Source organism: Hyperolius riggenbachi, chromosome 3, assembly GCF_040937935.1.
Source record: "Hyperolius riggenbachi isolate aHypRig1 chromosome 3, aHypRig1.pri, whole genome shotgun sequence".
In the NCBI taxonomy this organism is placed as follows: domain Eukaryota; kingdom Metazoa; phylum Chordata; class Amphibia; order Anura; family Hyperoliidae; genus Hyperolius; species Hyperolius riggenbachi.
Window position 1 is genome coordinate 512498117 of NC_090648.1, and position 19503 is coordinate 512517619.

The 19503-nt window shown below is 44.2% G+C and overlaps 1 protein-coding gene across 1 annotated transcript in view; it reads left to right on the plus strand.

The window, feature by feature from the left end:
* Positions 1–19503, plus strand: part of LOC137564483 (proton-coupled amino acid transporter 1-like) — a 131348-nt gene that overhangs the window by 98330 nt on the left and 13515 nt on the right. The window contains exons 9-10 of the mRNA XM_068278391.1: positions 7748–7914; positions 9308–9477. Of these exons, the coding sequence (XP_068134492.1) occupies positions 7748–7914; positions 9308–9477 (337 nt within the window). The remainder of the gene's footprint in view (positions 1–7747; positions 7915–9307; positions 9478–19503) is intronic.

The following is a 19503-nucleotide window of genomic DNA, read 5'->3' on the forward strand; positions in this document are numbered from 1 at the left end:
ATACTTAAACCAGAAAAATGACTGCACAAGTTGGTATCCCGAATAATTTACTGCATTGTACTCTGTCACTACAGGGCCTCTTTACTGCATTCTGCTATATGTCACTACAGGGCCTCTTTACTGCATTCTGCTATATGTCACTACAGGGCCTCTTTACTGCATTCTGCTATATGTCACTACAGGGCCTCTTTACTGCATTCTACTATATGCCACTACAGGGCCTCTTTACTGCATTCTGCTATATGTCACTACAGGGCCTCTTTACTGCATTCTGCTATATGTCACTACAGGGCCTCTTTACTGCATTCTGCTATATGTCACTACAGGGCCTCTTTACTGCATTCTACTATATGCCACTACAGGGCCTCTTTACTGCATTCTGCTATAAATCACAACAGGGCCTCTTTACTGCATCCTACTATATGTCACTACAGGGCCTCTTTACTGCATCCTACTATATGTCACTACAGGGCCTCTTTACTGCATTCTGCTATATGTCACTACAGGGCCTCTTTACTGCATTCTGCTATATGTCACTACAGGGCCTCTTTACTGCATTCTGCTGTATGTTACTACAGTGCCTCTTTACTGCATTCTGCTACATGTCACTACAGGGCCTCTTTACTGCATTCTGCTATATGTCACTACAGGGCCTCTTTACTGCATTCTGCTATATGTCACTACAGGGCCTCTTTACTGCATTCGCTATATGTCACTACAGGGCCTCTTTACTGCATTCCGCTATATGTTACTACAGGGCCTCTTTACTGCATTCTGCTATATGTCACTACAGGGCCTCTTTACTGCATTCTGCTATATGTCACTACAGGGCCTCTTTACTGCATTCTGCTATATGTCACTACAGGGCCTCTTTCCTGCATACATACAGATGTTACTACAGTGCCTCTTTACTGCATTCTGCTATATGTCACTACAGGGCCTCTTTCCTGCATTCTGCTATATGTCACTACAGGGCCTCTTTACTGCATTCTGCTATATGTCACTACAGGGCCTCTTTACTGCATTCTGATGTATGTCACTGCAGGGCCTCTTTACTGCATTCTCCTATATGTCACTACAGGGCCTCTTTACTGCATTCTGCTATAAATCACAACAGGGCCTCTTTACTGCATCCTACTATATGTCACTACAGGGCCTCTTTACTGCATCCTACTATATGTCACTACAGGGCCTCTTTACTGCATTCTGCTATATGTCACTACAGGGCCTCTTTACTGCATTCTGCTATATGTCACTACAGGGCCTCTTTACTGCATTCTGCTGTATGTTACTACAGTGCCTCTTTACTGCATTCTGCTATGTCACTACATGACCTCCTTTACTGCATTCTGCTATATGTCACTACAGGGCCTCTTTACTGCATTCTGCTATATGTCACTACAGGGCCTCTTTACTGCATTCTGCTATTTGTCACTACAGGGCCTCTTTACTGCATTCTGATATATGTCACTACAGGGCCTCTTTACTGCATGCTGCTATATATCACTACAGGGCCTCTTTACTGCATTCTGCTATACGTCACTACAGGGCCTCTTTACTGCATTCTGCTATATGTCACTACAGGGCCTCTTTACTGCATTCTGCTATATGTCACTACAGGGCCTCTTTACTGCATTCTGCTATTTGTCACTACAGGGCCTCTTTACTGCATTCTGCTGTATGTCCCTACAGGGCCTCTTTACTGCATTCTGCTATATGTCACTACAGGGCCTCTTTACTGCATTCTGCTATGTGTCACTACAGGGCCTCTTTACTGCATTCTGCCAAATGTCACTACAGGGCCTCTTTACTGCATGCTGCTATATGTCACTACAGGGCCTCTTTACTGCATTCTGCTATACGTCACTACAGGGCCTCTTTTCTGCATTCTGCTATATGTCACTACAGGACCTCTTTTCTGCATCCTGCTGTATGTCACTACAGGGCCTCTTTACTGCATTCTGCTATATGTGACTACAGGGCCTCTTTACTGCATTCTGCTATATGTGACTACAGGGCCTCTTTACTGCATTCTGCTATGTGTCACTACAGGGCCTCTTTACTGCATTCTGCTATATGTCACTACCGGGCCTCTTTACTGCATTCTGCTATATGTCACTACAGGACCTCTTTACTGCATTCTGCTATATGTCACTACAGGGCCTCTTTACTGCATTTTGCTACGTGTCACTACAGGGCCTCTTTACTGCATTCTGCTATATGTCACTACAGGGCCTCTTTACTGCATTCTGCTATATGTCACTACAGGGCCTCTTTACTGCATTCTGCTATATGTCACTACAGGGCCTCTTTACTGCATTCTGCTATATGTCACTACAGGGCTTCTTTACTGCATTCTGCTATATGTCACTACAGGGCCTCTTTACTGCATTCTGCTATGTGTCACTACAGGACCTCTTTACTGCATTCTGCTATATGTGACTACAGGGCCTCTTTACTGCATTCTGCTATATGTCACTACAGGGCCCCTTTACTGCATTCTGCTATATGTCACTACAGGACCTCCTTTACTGCATTCTGCTATATGTCACTACAGGGCCTCTTTACTGCATTCTGCCAAATGTCACTACAGGGCCTCTTTACTGCATGCTGCTATATGTCACTACAGGGCCTCTTTACTGCATTCTGCTATATGTGACTACAGGGCCTCTTTACTGCATTCTGCTATATGTCACTACAGGGCCTCTTTACTGCATTCTGTTATATGTCACTACAGGACCTCTTTACTGCATTCTGCTATATGTCACTACAGGGCCTCTTTACTGCATTCTGCTATATGTCACTACAGGGCCTCTTTACTGCATTCTGCTGTATGTTACTACAGTGCCTCTTTACTGCATTCTGCTATATGTCACTATAGGGCCTCTTTACTTCATTCTACTATATATCACTACAGGGCCTCTTTACTGCATGCTGCTATATGTCACTACAGGGCCTCTTTACTGCATTCTACTATATGTCACTACAGGGCCTCTTTACTGCATTCTACTATATGTCACTACAGGGCCTCTTTACTTCATTCTACTATATATCACTACAGGGCCTCTTTACTGCATTCTGCTATATGTCACTACAGGGCCTCTTTACAGCATTCTGCTATATGTCACCACAGGGCCTCTTTACTGCATTCTGCTATATGTCACTACAGGGCCTCTTTACTGCATTCTGCTATATGTCACTACAGGGCCTCTTTACTGCATTCTGCTATATGTCACTACAGGGCCTCTTTACTGCATTCTGCTGTATGTTACTACAGTGCCTCTTTACTGCATTCTGCTATATGTCACTACAGGGCCTCTTTACTTCATTCTACTATATATCACTACAGGGCCTCTTTACTGCATGCTGCTATATGTCACTACAGGGCCTCTTTACTGCATTCTACTATATGTCACTACAGGGCCTCTTTACTGCATTCTGCTAAATGTCACTACAGGGTCTCTTTACTGCATTCTGCTATATGTCACTACAGGGCCTCTTTACTACATTCTACTATAAGTCACTACAGGGCCTCTTTACTGCATTCTGCTATTTGTGACTACAGGGCCTCTTTACTGCATTCTGCTATATGTCACCACAGGGCCTCTTTACTGCATTCTGCTATATGTCACTACAGGGCCTCTTTACTGCATTCTGCTGTATGTTACTACAGTGCCTCTTTACTGCATTCTGCTATATGTCACTACAGGGCCTCTTTACTTCATTCTACTATATATCACTACAGGGCCTCTTTACTGCATTCTGCTATATGTGACTACAGGGCCTCTTTACTGCATTCTGCTGTATGTCACTACAGGGCCTCTTTACTGCATTCTGCTAAATGTCACTACAGGGTCTCTTTACTGCATTCTGCTATATGTCACTACAGGGCCTCTTTACAGCATTCTGCTATATGTCACCACAGGGCCTCTTTACTGCATTCTGCTATATGTCACCACAGGGCCTCTTTACTGCATTCTGCTATATGTCACTACAGGGCCTCTTTACTGCATTCTGCTATGTGTCACTACAGGGCCCCTTTACTGCATTCTGCTATATGTGACTACAGGGCCTCTTTACTGCATTCTGCTATATGTCACTACAGGGCCTCTTTACTGCATTCTGCTGTATGTCCCTACAGGGCCTCTTTACTGCATTCTGCTATATGTGACTACAGGGCCTCTTTACTGCATTCTACTATATGTCACTACAGGGCCTCTGTACTGCATTCTGCTATATGTCACTACAGGGCCCCTTTACTGCATTCTGCTATATGTCACTACAGGGCCTCTTTACTACATTCTGCTATATGTCACTACAGGACCTCTTTACTGCATCCTACTATATGTCACTACAGGGCCTCTTTACTACATTCTGCTATATGTCACTACAGGACCTCTTTACTGCATCCTACTATATGTCACTACAGGGCCTCTTTACTGCATCCTACTATATGTCACTACAGGGCCTCTTTACTGCATTCTGCTATATGTGACTACAGGGCCTCTTTACTGCATTCTACTATATGTCACTACAGGGCCTCTGTACTGCATTCTGCTATATGTCACTACAGGGCCCCTTTACTGCATTCTGCTATATGTCACTACAGGGCCTCTTTACTGCATTCTACTATATGTCACTACAGGGCCTCTTTACTGCATTCTGCTCTATGTCACTACAGGGCCTCTTTACTACATTCTGCTATATGTCACTACAGGACCTCTTTACTGCATCCTACTATATGTCCCTACAGGGCCTCTGTACTGCATTCTGCTATATGTCACTACAGGGCCTCTTTACTGCATTCTACTATATGTCACTACAGGGCCTCTTTACTGCATTCTGCTATATGTGACTACAGGGCCTCTTTACTGCATTCTGCTATATGTCACTACAGGGCCTCTTTACTGCATTCTACTATATGTCACTACAGGGCCTCTGTACTGCATTCTGCTATATGTCACTACAGGGCCTCTTTACTGCATTCTACTATATGTCACTACAGGGCCTCTTTAAGGTTAAATTAAGTACCCTGAGTAATATACTGTATTACATTGTACTTTATGTTCTTACAGGGCCTCTTTAATTTCTTTGGCTTGCTGGGTTAGTAGGAATTTGCTGAGTTAGACTTCTCATCGGATCGCAGATCCTCCCCTCTGGTATCGCTCGTGGGGACAAGACGCATGCTTCAGGGGTGTAAGACCTCCTAAGTGACCGGCATCTACTAATATATGACTATCTTCTCCCCATATCCTCCTGTCGCTCTTCGGGAGCGAGTAGAACGATTGCGCCGTCTCATACGTGAAATGTGGTCTGCTTCTTCTCAGCATATATACCCTTCAACAAATCGCTGATCCTTCTCAGGCAATGATTTCTCCTCAGCTGCGGCACTCCAACGGATAATGCCTTCAATTTGTAAGTTTGATCCCCGCAAAGGTTAATATCGCATCTGCTCCTTGTCTGCTCAGGATATTGAGAGCATTGATGTCAGATTATTGCAGATAATTCTGAGTGAAGTAGGCTAATGTACGAGATCACGAGATGAGACGTTCCTCATTGCTCACCCCTCGCTAGCACAAACCAAGGGTGCTCAAGGGCTTCTGGGAGGTCACTGTATGGGGCAATACGTGTCTAAGCGTATAGATGAACGACCTGTACAACCGAGCTAATTGCATGTTAATTACAGGACTCCTAAAACGACAAGGTCATTGGCCCTAAAGCATGGTATTGACAACTCATTTTTAAAACCTATCTGAGGGCTGAAGTTTCTCTGTAACTGCATTTTCTGAATTCTGTCACAGAATGTTTGGTATGCTATGTAGGAACTTAAAGAGGAACTCTAGTGAAAATAATGTAATGCAAAAAGTGCTTCATTTTTACAATAATTATGTATAAATGATTTAGTCAGTGTTTGCCCATTGGAAAATCTTTCCTCTCCCTGATTTACATTCTGACATTTATCACATGGTGACATTTTTACTGCTGGCAGGTGATGTCACTGGAAGGAGATGCTAATTGTTTTTTTTAGCAGCTGGAAACAGCTGTTATTTCCCACAATGCAACAGGGCTCCCACAGTGTGATGTCAGCACCATGGTCCTGACATCACACTGTGTGAAGGGGTTTCACCACAATATCAGCCATACAGCGCCCCCTGATGGTCTGTTTGAGAAAAGGAATGATTTCTCATGTAAAAGGTGGTATCAGCTACTGATTGGGATGAAGTTCAGTTCTTTAAAGCGGAACTGTAGTGACAATAACATAATGAATAAGATTGCTTATTTTTTACAATATTCATTTATAAATTATTTAGTCACTGTTGCCCATTGTAAAATCTTTCCTCTCCCTGATTTACATTCTGAAATTTATCACTGGTGGTGACATCTTTAGTTCTGCCAGGTGATCTGTACGGAATGTTCGTTTCTGAGAGTTCTATGCACAGAGGGAGATGCTGCTTGCTTGGCAGTTGGAAAAAGCTGTTTTATCCCCACAATGCACCGAGGTTCCCAGACAAGAAACTGTCAGGACCATGGTCATGACATCACACTGTGGGAAGGGTTCCACCACAATATCAGCCCTACAGACACCTCTGATGATCTATTAGAGAACAGGTAACGATTTCTCATGGGAAAGGGGGGATCAGCTACTGAATGGAATGAAGTTTAGTCCTGCGTTACAGTTCCTCATTAACTGTAAATCACATTTTATGCTCTAAAATAGTTCTACGGAAAGGAATGGCCAGAGGCAAAGCCATTCGATTCAATCATTTCATTGCATCTATCGAATACCGTATGTTCCAGTCTGCTTTGATGGATTGAACTGGGCCAATATCTGGTCGAATCAACCAATTTATTTTTTCAGACAATTTTTATTGAGCATTTGTAACAGTGCTCAGCCATCCGGCACAAGAACAGCAGCAAAAGTAATGTTAAGTCAAACAAGCGCCATATGTTGAGGAATATTCTGTATATGATTTACTGTATATACTCGAGTTTATGGGCCTGTTTCCACTACACGCAGATTGGATGCAGAAATACGGACTCCAATGAATGCCTATGGGCCTGTTTCCACCAATTTTTCTGATGCAGATTTTCCTATAGGCATTCATTGGAGTCAGTTTTTCAGCATCAGTTCTGCATCCAATCTGCATGTAGTGGATACAGGCCCTAAACCTAGAAATTTAGGTCTGATTCACTTCATTAAAGTATAGGGGGCGGACTTATACACGAGCCACAGGCAACACTGAGCACGCTGAGTAATGTGTGTACTAATAGTGACATTTCTCATTTGCAGCAATGTACCCTGTGGTAGGTGATACTTTGAGGAAAGGAAATGCCAAAAAAACACAGGTGTGAAAGTCCTGGCCACAACAATTACCAAGGAAAGTGGGGTGGGGGGGGGGGGGGTAAATACTGGGCTGCATAAAAGGGAGTGAATAACTGCAGCAGCACATGTGGGCCTGGAGGAAGTAGTTGCTGCAGTAAAGGGACAGGAAAAGATTATTGGCTGCTATACTGTATGTAGTAACCCATCTTGAGCCCCAAGTTCAGCCATTGACTTTGCTGGGTAGACTTATACTTGAGTCAATAAAAAAATACAGCTTGAGAGGGTTGAATACCGGAGTCGACTTATACACGAGGTCAACTTGTATTTGGGTATATACGGTAATCTTTAGGCATCACAATCTGAAGCCACTTCAGACTTTATTCCTCAGAGGTAATGCTGCCTTCACTCTCTTCTCTCCGACAGATTCTGCCCTTGGAGAATAAGATGAAGATCCCGCATCAGTTCCCGATTGTTTTGTATGTCGGGATGGGAATCGTCACAGCACTCTACATCGGCATGGGCACCCTCGGCTTCCTGCGTTTTGGGTCCTTCATACAGGCCAGCATAACCCTGAATCTGCCAAACTGCTGGTAAGTCAATCCTCCTACATCTCTGAAGGGAAAATAATCTTATATGAACAGCCTGATAATACAGCAAATTTTTCTGGTTGATTTGAAACCAGGCCATGTGTAAGCGTTGCTGTGCCTTTAACTACTTCACCACTAAGGGTTTTATTTCATGCTCCTCCCATTCATTCACCAATAACTTTATTTCTACTTATCATAAGCTAAATATATTTTTTTTTGCCGCAGATTAGGCTTTCTTTTAATGCCACTTTATTTTGCTAAGAGTTATTTTATTTATTTTATTTTATATGCATTTTAAAGGGAATAAGAAGGAAAAAATGATTGTTTCTTAGTTTTCAGCTATTATAGTTTTAAAATAAAATGTGCTACTATAGATAAAACCCTAGTAGGAAGTATGGTGACAATATTCTAGTTGGAAAGGAAGGTATTTTTTTCTGGTTTGTGTTTTACTGTTTTAAACTATGTCAATAATTTTAAGCCCTTATTTTCCTTAATAACAGTAATATACCCTTATGACATACATTAAGAAAATACAATTTATGTATTTTTAAATTTGTTCACATTTAAGTGATTTATTTTGGTAACTATGGGGAGCTAGGAAGAACTAATGGGAATATTTATTTTGTAATTTGTTAATATGTATTTTATGTATCTAAGATGTCTTTTTACGTTTTGTCCGCTAGATGTCTCCACACTATCTTGTGTACTGAACACTGTGTGTTTTAACTTTCATTTTTTGAATGACCACAGAAAGCAATCTTCCACTTAAAGCGGATCCGAGATGAAAAAAAACTATAACAAGTAATTTGTCTATATATCGTATCTAAAGTTTAGAATATGATTATTTATTCCTGTGATACAATGAGGGCAGCCATGTTCTGTTTGTCACATTGTCACAGGCTGAGGGCTGGAGATGCTATCAGCTTGCCTATGTGTAAATTCAGTCCCCTCTCCTCCTCCCTCCTCGCCTCTGCCTCTAGCTAGTAACCTCCTCCTCCTCCTGCCCAGACTGAGCTCCCATAAGCCCTTGCTACTATGGCTCAGCGTGCCAAGGCACTGGAGAAGCTGTGGGCGAGGCTTGTTTAGTTTATAGGGAATTAGAGTATTAAAACAAAACAACAAAGTATTTGGCTTGAGGAATGCCCTATAAACTATATGAAAGGAACACAATTATGCAATGAGTAAAAGTTTATCTCGGATCCACTTTAATGTCAGATTGTTCAGAGGGTCCCAGCACAGCGCAGGAGGGGAGGAGGGAGGTCAGGGACGCCTCTGGACTTTTCATAAGTATGTAAGGTTACAGGAACCATGTAAGAAAGTATAACGTGTCTGTACCTTTCCTCCTGGTGAAGCAGGAAGTGTCTTTCTTGTGACTGCTCTGATCTTTCTCCTGCAGGCTTTACCAGTCTGTGAAGCTGCTGTATTCCTTTGGGATCTTCATCACCTTTGCCCTTCAGTTCTATGTGGCTGCAGAAATTATCGTCCCCGCCGCCACCTACAGAGTGTCTGACCGCTGGGTGCTGCCCGTGGATCTGAGCGTGAGGACGGGGCTGGTCTGTATAACATGTAAGTACAGAGCGTGAGGGCGGGTCTAAGCATGAGGGCGGGGCTAGTCTGTATAACGTGAGGGTGGGGCCTGAGCATGAGGGCAGGCTGGTCTGTATAACATGTGAGGGCGGGGCCTGAGCGTGAGGACGGGGGCTGGTCTGTATAACGTGAGTACAGAGCGTGAGGGCGGGCCTGAGCATGAGGGTGGGGCTGGTCTGTAAGACACGTGTGTACAAAGCGTGAGGGCGGGGCCTGAGCGTGAGGACGGGGTTGGTCTGTATAACGTGAGTACAAAGCGTGAGGGTGGGGCCTGAGCGTGAGGATGGGGCTGGTCTGTATAACGTGAGTACAAAGCGTGAGGGTGGGTCCTGAGCGTGAGGGCAGGGCTGGTCTGTATAACATGTGAGTACAGAGCATGAGGGCAGGTCCTGAACATGAGGGCAGGGCTGGTCTGTATAACATGTGAGGGCGGGTCCTGAGTGTGAGGGGGCGGGGCTGGTCTGTATAATGTGAGTACAGAGCATGAGGGCGGGGCCTGAGTGTGAGGGTGGGGCTGGTCTGTATAACATGTGGGTGAAATTACCTATATCTTCCATGTATACTCAGAGGACTCCACGAATGGGCATTGTATTGAGTGTTGGGGCGGGGCTGGTCTGTGTAACATGAGAGCATACGGAGTGTCTGACCGCTGGGTGCTGCCAGTGGACCTCAGCGTGAGGGCGGGGCTGGTCTGCCTGCTGCCTGTACTGACCTCTGCCTGGATTTTGACGATACTCTGCCTGCCACCAGGCTTTTATTCTGACATATTTTGGTGATTTATGACTGAAGAATTGGAGACCTAAAATTCTTGAAAAAAAAGTACCGCTTTTGACTCATAATTTCAAGCAGAAATGCACCGGCAGGGAGGTCAATGTTGGTTGTTCTTAAAATGTCTTCTTGTTTCCAACTTTTTCTGCTGGAACATCTAGAAGGCTGTCAGACTCCTGTTACTGAATAAGTTGGGAAGATACTGTATATACTTTAGGTCTGATTAACTTAATTAAATATGGGGGTGGACTTATACACGAGTCATGGGCAACACTGAGCACACTGAGTAATGTGTGTATTATTAGTGACATTCCCAATTGCAGCATTTTACCCAGTGGTAAGTGACACTTTCAGGAAAGGAAATGCCAAAAAAACACAGGTCTGAAAGTCCTGGCCTCAAACATTAAAAAGGAAAGGGGCAGGGGGGAATACTGGGCTGCAGGAGGGGAGGAGTGAATATTTGCTACACTTGGGAGTCTGGAGGAGGTATTGGCTGCACTTAAAGAGAACCAGAGATGAAGCACCCTCATGTATTTTACCTTATAAATCAGTGGGAACATGACAGTAAACTCCTAATCTGCTCTTTGTTTCATTGTTCTCTGTTTAATCTGACTGTTAGCACCTCTGATAAGAATCCTCAATTGAGCACTCAGTCTAGCTTTGCTACGGAAAGATTATAGCTGAGTCTGTCTTCTGTGGTGTCTTTTCAAGCCCAAGCCTGCCCCTTTGTGGCTCTGCTATAATGATTCAGCTATAATTATTCCCTGCAAAGCCAGACTGATTGCTCAGTCTGGGATTCTTATCACAGCTGATAACAGACACTTTTAGCAGTGAGGATGAAACAGACAGCATGGTAAGTGTTTTCTCTAATGTTCTTACTGATACATATGGTAAAATACACAAGGGTGCGTCGTCTCTGGTTCCCTTTAAAGAGAACCTGAACTGAAAATAAAATGTCAAAATAACCATACACAGGTCATACTTACCTCCTGTGTAGTCTACTCCTCAATGTCTTTCTCCTCTCCTGCGTCTCATTTGTCCACTGTGATCAATGGTCATTACCCCCTAACAGCTTCCTGGTCAGCACATTCTTAAACTGTAATATCACCCACTTGAGCCATGGGGAAACATAGACATTACCTTCCACATTTCAGTTGTAACTGACAGCTGCTGATATATAACTGACAGCAACTGGTATATTTCAGTTCTGACAAAATATTGTCAGAACTGAAAGGGATCACTTTAAGAAGAAAATGGTGAGCTTCTGAGAGGAACTGACGGTGAGGTTAGTATGTAATATTCATTTGCAGGTACATCATGTGTTTATTTTAAATAATTTTACTCGCTTCAGGTTCCCTTTAAGGTACAGGAGGGGTTAATGACTGTAATACTGTATGCAGTGCAGTCATTAACCCCTCCTGAGCCCCAAGTGCAGCCATTAACTTTGCTGGGTAGACTTATACTTGAGTCAATACAAAATTCCAGCTTAAGAGGGTTGACTATTGGAGTCGACTTATACACAAGGTGGACTTGTATTCGAGTATGTACTGGTAATTAGGTAACCGGGTTAGTAAGTACAGAGAGAGGCCTACTCCTCTAACCCAGCTCAGTCACAGCATCTAAGCAGTCCTGCAAATCTGCAATCTCCTACCAAGTAAAAACACAACAGTTAACAGTTAAATAGGCCCTGTAGTGACATACAGCATAGGATGCAGTGAATTATTCCGAATGCCTACTTATATTTTTCCTGGTTTCAGCATCAGAAACCATTCCTGATGTCGTATATGGGTATGTAACCCCACCCCGAAACTGTGCAAAGCGCTGCAGGGAAATGGGGGTGCACTGCTATAGGCTGTAAGGTGATTCTCAGGGTTTTCAAAAGCAATTCCTGTACGGCAGTTGCTAAGTCTAACTGCCACAATAGTGTGCAAGCAAGAAGGGGGGGGGGGGCTGGAATCCTACTATTTTTGCAGTTAGATTAGCAACTGTCGTTCAGGAAATGCTTTTGAAAACCGACAACTTTGAGAATCCCCCATTAGGATACGGACTAGTCCAAAACCTGACAGTTCTGTCAGATTTAAAATGCTTACTTTTTTCATAGTGATCCTTTAAACCTGTAACAGTTATTAAATTTGCATGTAAGCTGTAACTGTTAGCGTCCCACTGACCATCTCTAACAAAGGAATATGTGCAGGAATCAGCCAAGGTTCGTTGCCCATAGCAAGTGTGGATATCACACGTTGGCCCATATGCAGATCACTTTTACTCCGGAGTTTTCCTCCAAGGCGATATTTTCACACCTTGCCAATAAAATGCCTCTTAAAGAGACCCTGTATCAAAAAAACTCCCCTGGGGGGTACTCACCTTGGGAGGGGGAAGCCTCAGGGTCCCAATGAGGCTTCCCCCTCCCCTGTAGCTGCGGGCAGTCCAGCACTGGCTCCCCTGAAGTGTCCTAGAATCCTGGCTCAACAAGCCTGACAAGCACTTATAAGCACTGATATAATTACCTTCCCGGCTCCAGGGCAGGCGCAGTATCGGCTCTCCGCTCGGAGATAGGCGGAAATAGCCGATCGCTGTCGGCCCGCTCTACTGCGCAGGAGACTTGCGCCTGCGCAGTAGAGCGGCCTGACAGCGATCAGCTATTTCCGCCTATCTCCGAGCGGAGAGCCGATACCGCACCTGCGCTTTACATCCTCGCTGTTCGGAGGGATGCAGAAAGACCCCTTATGGGACACAGGAGGATGGGGGAAGCCATGATAGGATCCGGAGGCTTCCCCTACCGAGGTGAGTTAACCTCCAGGGGAGGTTTTTTTAGTTACAGATTTTCTTTAAAGAGACTCCGTAACAAAAATTGCATCCTGTTTTTTATCATCCTACAAGTTCCAAAAGCTATTCTAATGTGTTCTGGCTTACTGCAGCACTTTGTACTATCACAGTCTCTGTAATAAATCAATGTATCTTTCCCCTGTCAGACTTGTCGGCCTGTGTCTGGAAGGCTGCCAAGTTCTTCAGTGTTGTGGTTCTGCTATGAACTCCTCCTTCCAGGCCCCTCTATGCACACTGCCTGTGTATTATTTAGATTAGTGCAGCTTCTCTCTGCTCTCGTATCTTTTACAAGCTGGATAAAGTGTCCTCTGAGCTGGCTGGGCATTCACATACTGAGGAAATTCAGACAAGGGCAAAGCTGTTTGCAGGAAGAAAAGAGCAGCCTGAAACTTCAGTGCATGAGAACTGCAGGGGGAAAGAAACACACAAATGATCTCTTGAGATTCAAAAGGAAGGGTGTATACAGCCTGCTTGTGTATGGATGTATTTTCTATGTGTGGACACACTGTACATCAACCTACTTCCTGTTTTGGTGGCCATTTTGTTTGTTTATAAACAAACTTTTTAAAACAGTTTTTAACCACTTTTAATGCGGCGAGGAGCGGCGAAATTGTGTCAGAGGGTAATAGGAGATGTCCCCTAACGCACTGGTATGTTTACTTTTGTGCGATTTTTAACAATACAGATTCTCTTTAAGCCATCAGCAAGCAAGAATATACTCAACATAATTCTGACAGTACCGTTCACCTACTTTTTGGCACTTTTGGTGCTACAATGACAAAAAAAAAGTGGCTAAGATAGCTAAAAAGCAATTCTAAAAAGAAGTTGAAAATGTGTCTCCTAGGAGAAAACCCCCGAGGGCTCTTGAAGATAAATTCCACTATTATTGAGTTCTCCTTTGCTTTCAGCTCGGCTCTATATGTTGGAAGGATTAAAGTGGAGCTGAACTCTTGCACAGGACAGAAGGAAAAAAAGAGAAATGTACCATGTATGTATTTAGAGAGTATATCGTTTGTCTAATTCCCTCCCATCTGTGACTAAGCACAACTCGCCCCAGCGAGTGAGAGAGACCTGGGGCCCCTGGGCTGTCATGTGGACCAGTGTTTGTGATTTTAAATTTCTTTTTTGCAGCTTCTAGGATGCGGTTGACAGGTAAGTGGTTAGGGAGGGGACCGTGTGGGAGATGTGCCTACATGGGGCATCCCTGTAAACGACGCAATTCACGATTGCATCCAACCGAAGCCTCCCACCTGAATGCTAATCTATGTAATTCCTGCTAGGTATGGTACAGCAGGCAAAGGGTGTATGACAGTGCACCTGATTGGCTGACAAGCGTCTGCTGGCCAGATAGAGGCAGGATATTGCTCTGACTGGGAGTTAATAATTAGGCTTGTTGCAGCTGTCATTTGATCTCTCAGCTGTGCCAGCTGACTGCCTCAGCAAAGCAGCTAATTAGTAAGCTCAGGATGTTAACCTTGTGTCTGCTTGAATTAAAGCAGGAAGTAGACACCCTGCAGATTTATTGCAGGATCTGTTTCTGCTGCACCAAGGAAATGTTTGTCTGTAAAGGTTATTATGCTGTTCCTTATCTTTTAGAGCAGAGAGGAAGTTCTGAGTTCAGGTCCACTTTAAGGACAAATATTATTTCTGCTTCATTACTTGTTTTTAGGTATATATATATATATATATATAAAACAGACGTTCCACAGTGTTTCTAGGAAACTGATAAGTTAGGTGACAGCTGCTATCCGACACGTGGCGACGACTGCCATGGCAGATCAGATCTGTAAGATCCCCAACGATTCCGGCTTAAAGTGAGGCGATCGTTAGACCTCCCATTTGCGCCCGTCATTTGCCGTCACCAGCAGGGCGGTGGATGGGGGAACGCTCGTCGCTGGGATCTATCTTCCTGTGTCGTTGGGTTAGTATTCAGCTTAAAGCGGAATCAAACCCTGCATTTCTTCTTTACTCTAAAAAATTTACAGCATATTATACGCAACCTACATTTTTTCTTTTACTAGAACAGGATTCAAAGGGTCGCACTCGGGACTTAAAAGTTCAGTGCAAAGAAATCTGGACACATCCGAAGTGTAGATAATGTTATCTTGTGTTTACTTAATTGTATCAAGTGAGGAATGTGACACCTTCTGACTGTGCAGAAGCTCCTGGACACAGACAGACACTCAAAGCATTTCTGCCTTCAATACATAATGAATAAAACCAGTTATGAATAAAATGCAAAGGCAGCTCTCAAAGCAAAAACTGTACTTTTGGGAACTTGTAATTTCTAAATGAATAATAATACTTATGTACAAATGAAAATATGATAACCGTATGGCATATAAAAAGTAGGAAAACGTGTTTTTATTGAATAATATGTCAGGGTTCTATACCGCCTTAACATGCTTTCATGTTGCATGATTAGCCAATGTTATGTGACAGGCCATTTCTATAGTGCTGACAGGAAGCTCTGGGCTATTAGATGGTTGACCTGGAGACAGTGAATGTACCATTTCCCAATCCCTCTGTCCATTAGTGTGAGTCGTCCTCCCACCTGCTGTATCTGCCCAGGCCTGCCACCTCCAGTGTGTCCTAATTTCCCCTGCTTTCTGGACATCTAGCTGAGCACCCACTGGAGCCGTCCGTGCAGACAGAGAACGTGATATTATTTGACAGGTCAGCAAGGGGGGGGGGGGGGGGGGGGGGGCAAATAAATATTTTACTTGCGTTTGTGCAGAACGAGAAACGCCAGACAATTGGCAAACTTGAGACATCGCTGCTGCGATCGTAGAGTCCTTATAGGCCGGTAACTATCGCATTGCCATAGCGCCACCTGGCATCTCAGCTACCATTTTGATCTCTCTATTTTGGTTATTCCAGTTTTGTTTACTGACTATAATTATTTGGGCACCACATAAAATCTTTATACTTTATTTCAGTTTGCAGCACATTAAAGGACACCTGAAGTTAGAGATATATATGGAGGCTGCCATATTTATTTCCTGTTAAACAATACCAGTTGCCTGGCAGTCCTGCTGATCTCTTTGGCTGCAGTAGTGTTTGAATCACACACCTGAAACAAGCATGCAGCTAATCCAGTCTGACTTCAATCAGAGCACCCGATCTGCTGCATGCTTGTTCAGGGGCTGTGGCTAAACGTATGGTTGCTCATTTATTGGTCAATTTTGCGGGCCAATTAACCTTACGATAATTTTATTGAAAAGGATGGGAATCGGTGCCTAACATGGCCAACCGGTCAATCTTGCAATCAGTTTCCGGCCAAAATCATTGGAATAGATGTATCTGGCATGGAGGAAATTCTCAGTCACAAGAGCTCAATCTGATGCGCGGCGGTAACAGTACTCCACTTCCTGTCGACTGCCCGACCCCCGGCCGATGTCCCCCTAGAGCAATGGTCCTCAAACTAAGGCCCACGGGCCGAATGTGGCCCCCTGAGGCTTTTTTACCGGCCCCCCACACACACAAAATGTATTACTTATAGATGCGGTCAGCTACATCTTTAAATATTGGTGGTCCACATATGGAATAGCCGTGCAGCACCCCCCATCCACATGGAAGCCAGAGAGCAGTAATTCTCTGGTTTCCAATCAAATTCCACATCTGGTGACACTGCTGTCCAATTGGACTGCAGGTTGTCACCTGGGGATGCTTCACTGTCTGGCCCGCAAAGACTTCTACATCATTTTATGTAGACTCCGCCCCCCAGCAGTCTGAAGTACGTTGACCCGGCCCTCCACCTAAAACGGCCCAGAATGACTGTTCAAGGTCCTTTTAACTTGGATTGTGTTTACTGTTTTCTCCTTTGCAGAAGTGTCTTTTTTTATATAAAAAAAAAAAACTACTTGCAGCGATTGGTTCGTGTTTGCGCTTTGAAATCGCTCTCTCATTCACTTGAATTAGAATCACAACGCAATCATTTGCTGCAATTTTGCCCTGTTTGGCATTTAAGTAAATGAGAGAACATTTTTCAAAAAGCAAGGGCTGGCCAAAACACTGCAAGTGGGTCCCAGGCCTAATGCTGGGAATACACGGTTTGTTTTGTAGGTGATTCGACGGTTCGATGAATAATTTCCGACATGTCTGATCTCCCTTTCCATTCTTTTGCCGCTCGATTTCTGATAAAAGTGAATGGAACAAGATAAGAAAAACGAGCGGAAGATAAGAGAATCGACTGCAGAATCGAGCGGCATCAACGATCGAGAGGAGAAACTCGCGTCAGAAACGAGCCGTGTATTCCCAGCATAAGGGTTACGCTGCTTGCTGATACTTGTAGTCCCTCAGTTCACTGGCCTTTAGATTGTCTGTGTGGCGATAAGCTGACCTAGATAGTCAGAGTGCTGGGTGGGCTGTTTCCCCTCTGCTGCTCTCTGCACTGTGAGAAGTCACAATGTGAGGAGGCCGGGACTGAGATAATAGCAGGGAAGTGTATGAAAGCTCTTCTGCTGATGCTATACAGTCCCAGAGGAAGATGTATGGAGTTAATGGAGAGGGCCTTTCATCTGCCTGAATGAGGACGGTAGAGTAATGCTCCTCACTATCCTCCATCTACTGTCCATCAGGTCACAAGGTGCCTGCGTCTTCTATATAGGTCCCCACCACCGGGAAAGTTATCCAGCCAGTATTGTGTACGGTGTTATAGATTACCCAGCAAGCTCATGGTGAACCACAACTCCCAGGAGAGTGTAAGGGGCTGAAAGAGAACAATAAGCCTCCTTACTCAAATGCTATGCAAAGCAGAAGTTTACCTTCTTTAACCCCCTTGGCGTTATGATTCTTTCCATATTTTAAGTTCTAAAAGCGGTGCAATTTTTTGCAACCTTTCAGACCCTAAAACCTGGAAAAAAACCATGCTGCCCGGGAGATCTGCAGCAGTTCTACAATCACTCACCTCCCTGGCTCCAGAGCTGCAGTTTTCCCTCCATCCTCTGGGTAGCGCTGCAACCCTAAAAAAGATTGCCGGTGATCTCACCAGGGGCAAGCAGAACCTCAGAGCAGAGGAAGAAGAATGGCGGCCGACGTCGGGATCCCCTGGGAGGTATGTAGAAACGCCCGATGCGCGCATCGCTCTGCATAGAGCAAAGTTCGGGATTACCGCTCTGAGCTGCGGTTTTCCGCCCCGACCCTAATTCGGAATTACCGCCAAGGAGGTTAAAAAGGAAGGTAGTTGTGATTATTCAGGTTGGAGTGAGTTTGTCTTCCACAATGCATCACTGCTGAATATGCAAATCATCCTTTGTTGTCCCTGTAAGCTAGCCACACCTCCAGATGATGTGGCAGCTTGTTAATATTACAGAGCCACAATAATCCAACATGCATACTGATTGGTTGATCCTCATCAGTGCATGGCATGGATTAATGTGGCTCTATGGAGTAGGACTTGCTCATGGTGAACCAGAACTCCCAGGAGTGTGTAAAGGGGCTGAAAATGGCCAAAAAGCCTCCTTACTAAAATACTATGCAAAACAGAAGTTTGTGTTTGGTGTATAATTACGGTATCTCTACTCTAAGTATATGGACAGCTTCCCAGATTAGCCTAAAGCTGGCCACTAACGGTCCAATTTCTAGCGAAAAATCGTTCGAGCGATCAGAAATTCTGATCGGATTTTTTGTAAATAATCTCCATTGGTGGACACAATCGATTATGAACGAGTGAAAAAAATGTCGCCCGAATGAATTTTCGTCGAACGAAAATTTGGATTTTCTTGGTGGTTGTGATAGATAGGAAGCAATGATTAGTTAGTTGATGGTGTAGTGAACGATTTTTCGTCCGATCAGAATTTCTGATCGCTCTAACGATTTTTCGCTAGAAATTGGACCGTTAGTGGCCAGCTTAAGTCTTTCCCTCCATCGCTCCATAAGGCAGAGTGTATATCAGATCTGATGGCTGTATTCACACCGGTGTTTCCCTGTCCTCCTCGCTGGCAGATGAGCAGCAAAGGAATGCTAGGAAAATGTGGGCGTGAGAGTTCAATGGCAGCGTTCAAACTAGCATCGGATATCCACTTCCAATTGACAGCATGTCCGCAGAGCTCTGCAGATCGCGTTCCACGTTCACATCACTCCAATACTTCCTGCTTCCAGGTTTGAAGAGGAAGTATTGGAGAGACAGAATGTGATGGAACGCGACGTGGAGCTCATCGGCTGTAGACAGTGACAAGGGTGACTTAAAGAGGAACTCCAGTGAAAATAAGAAAAACAAAAGTTTGCTTTCTTAGAACAGAAAGAATTTGCAATAATTCAGGGTGGAGTGAGCTTGAGATGTCTCCCAGTGCATCACTGCTGAATATATGCAAATTAACCATTATTACCCTTAGAAGCTAAACACGCCTCCAGAACCGCTGGAATGCAATGATGTGTCAGCTTGTTAATTTGTACAGAGCCATAATAATC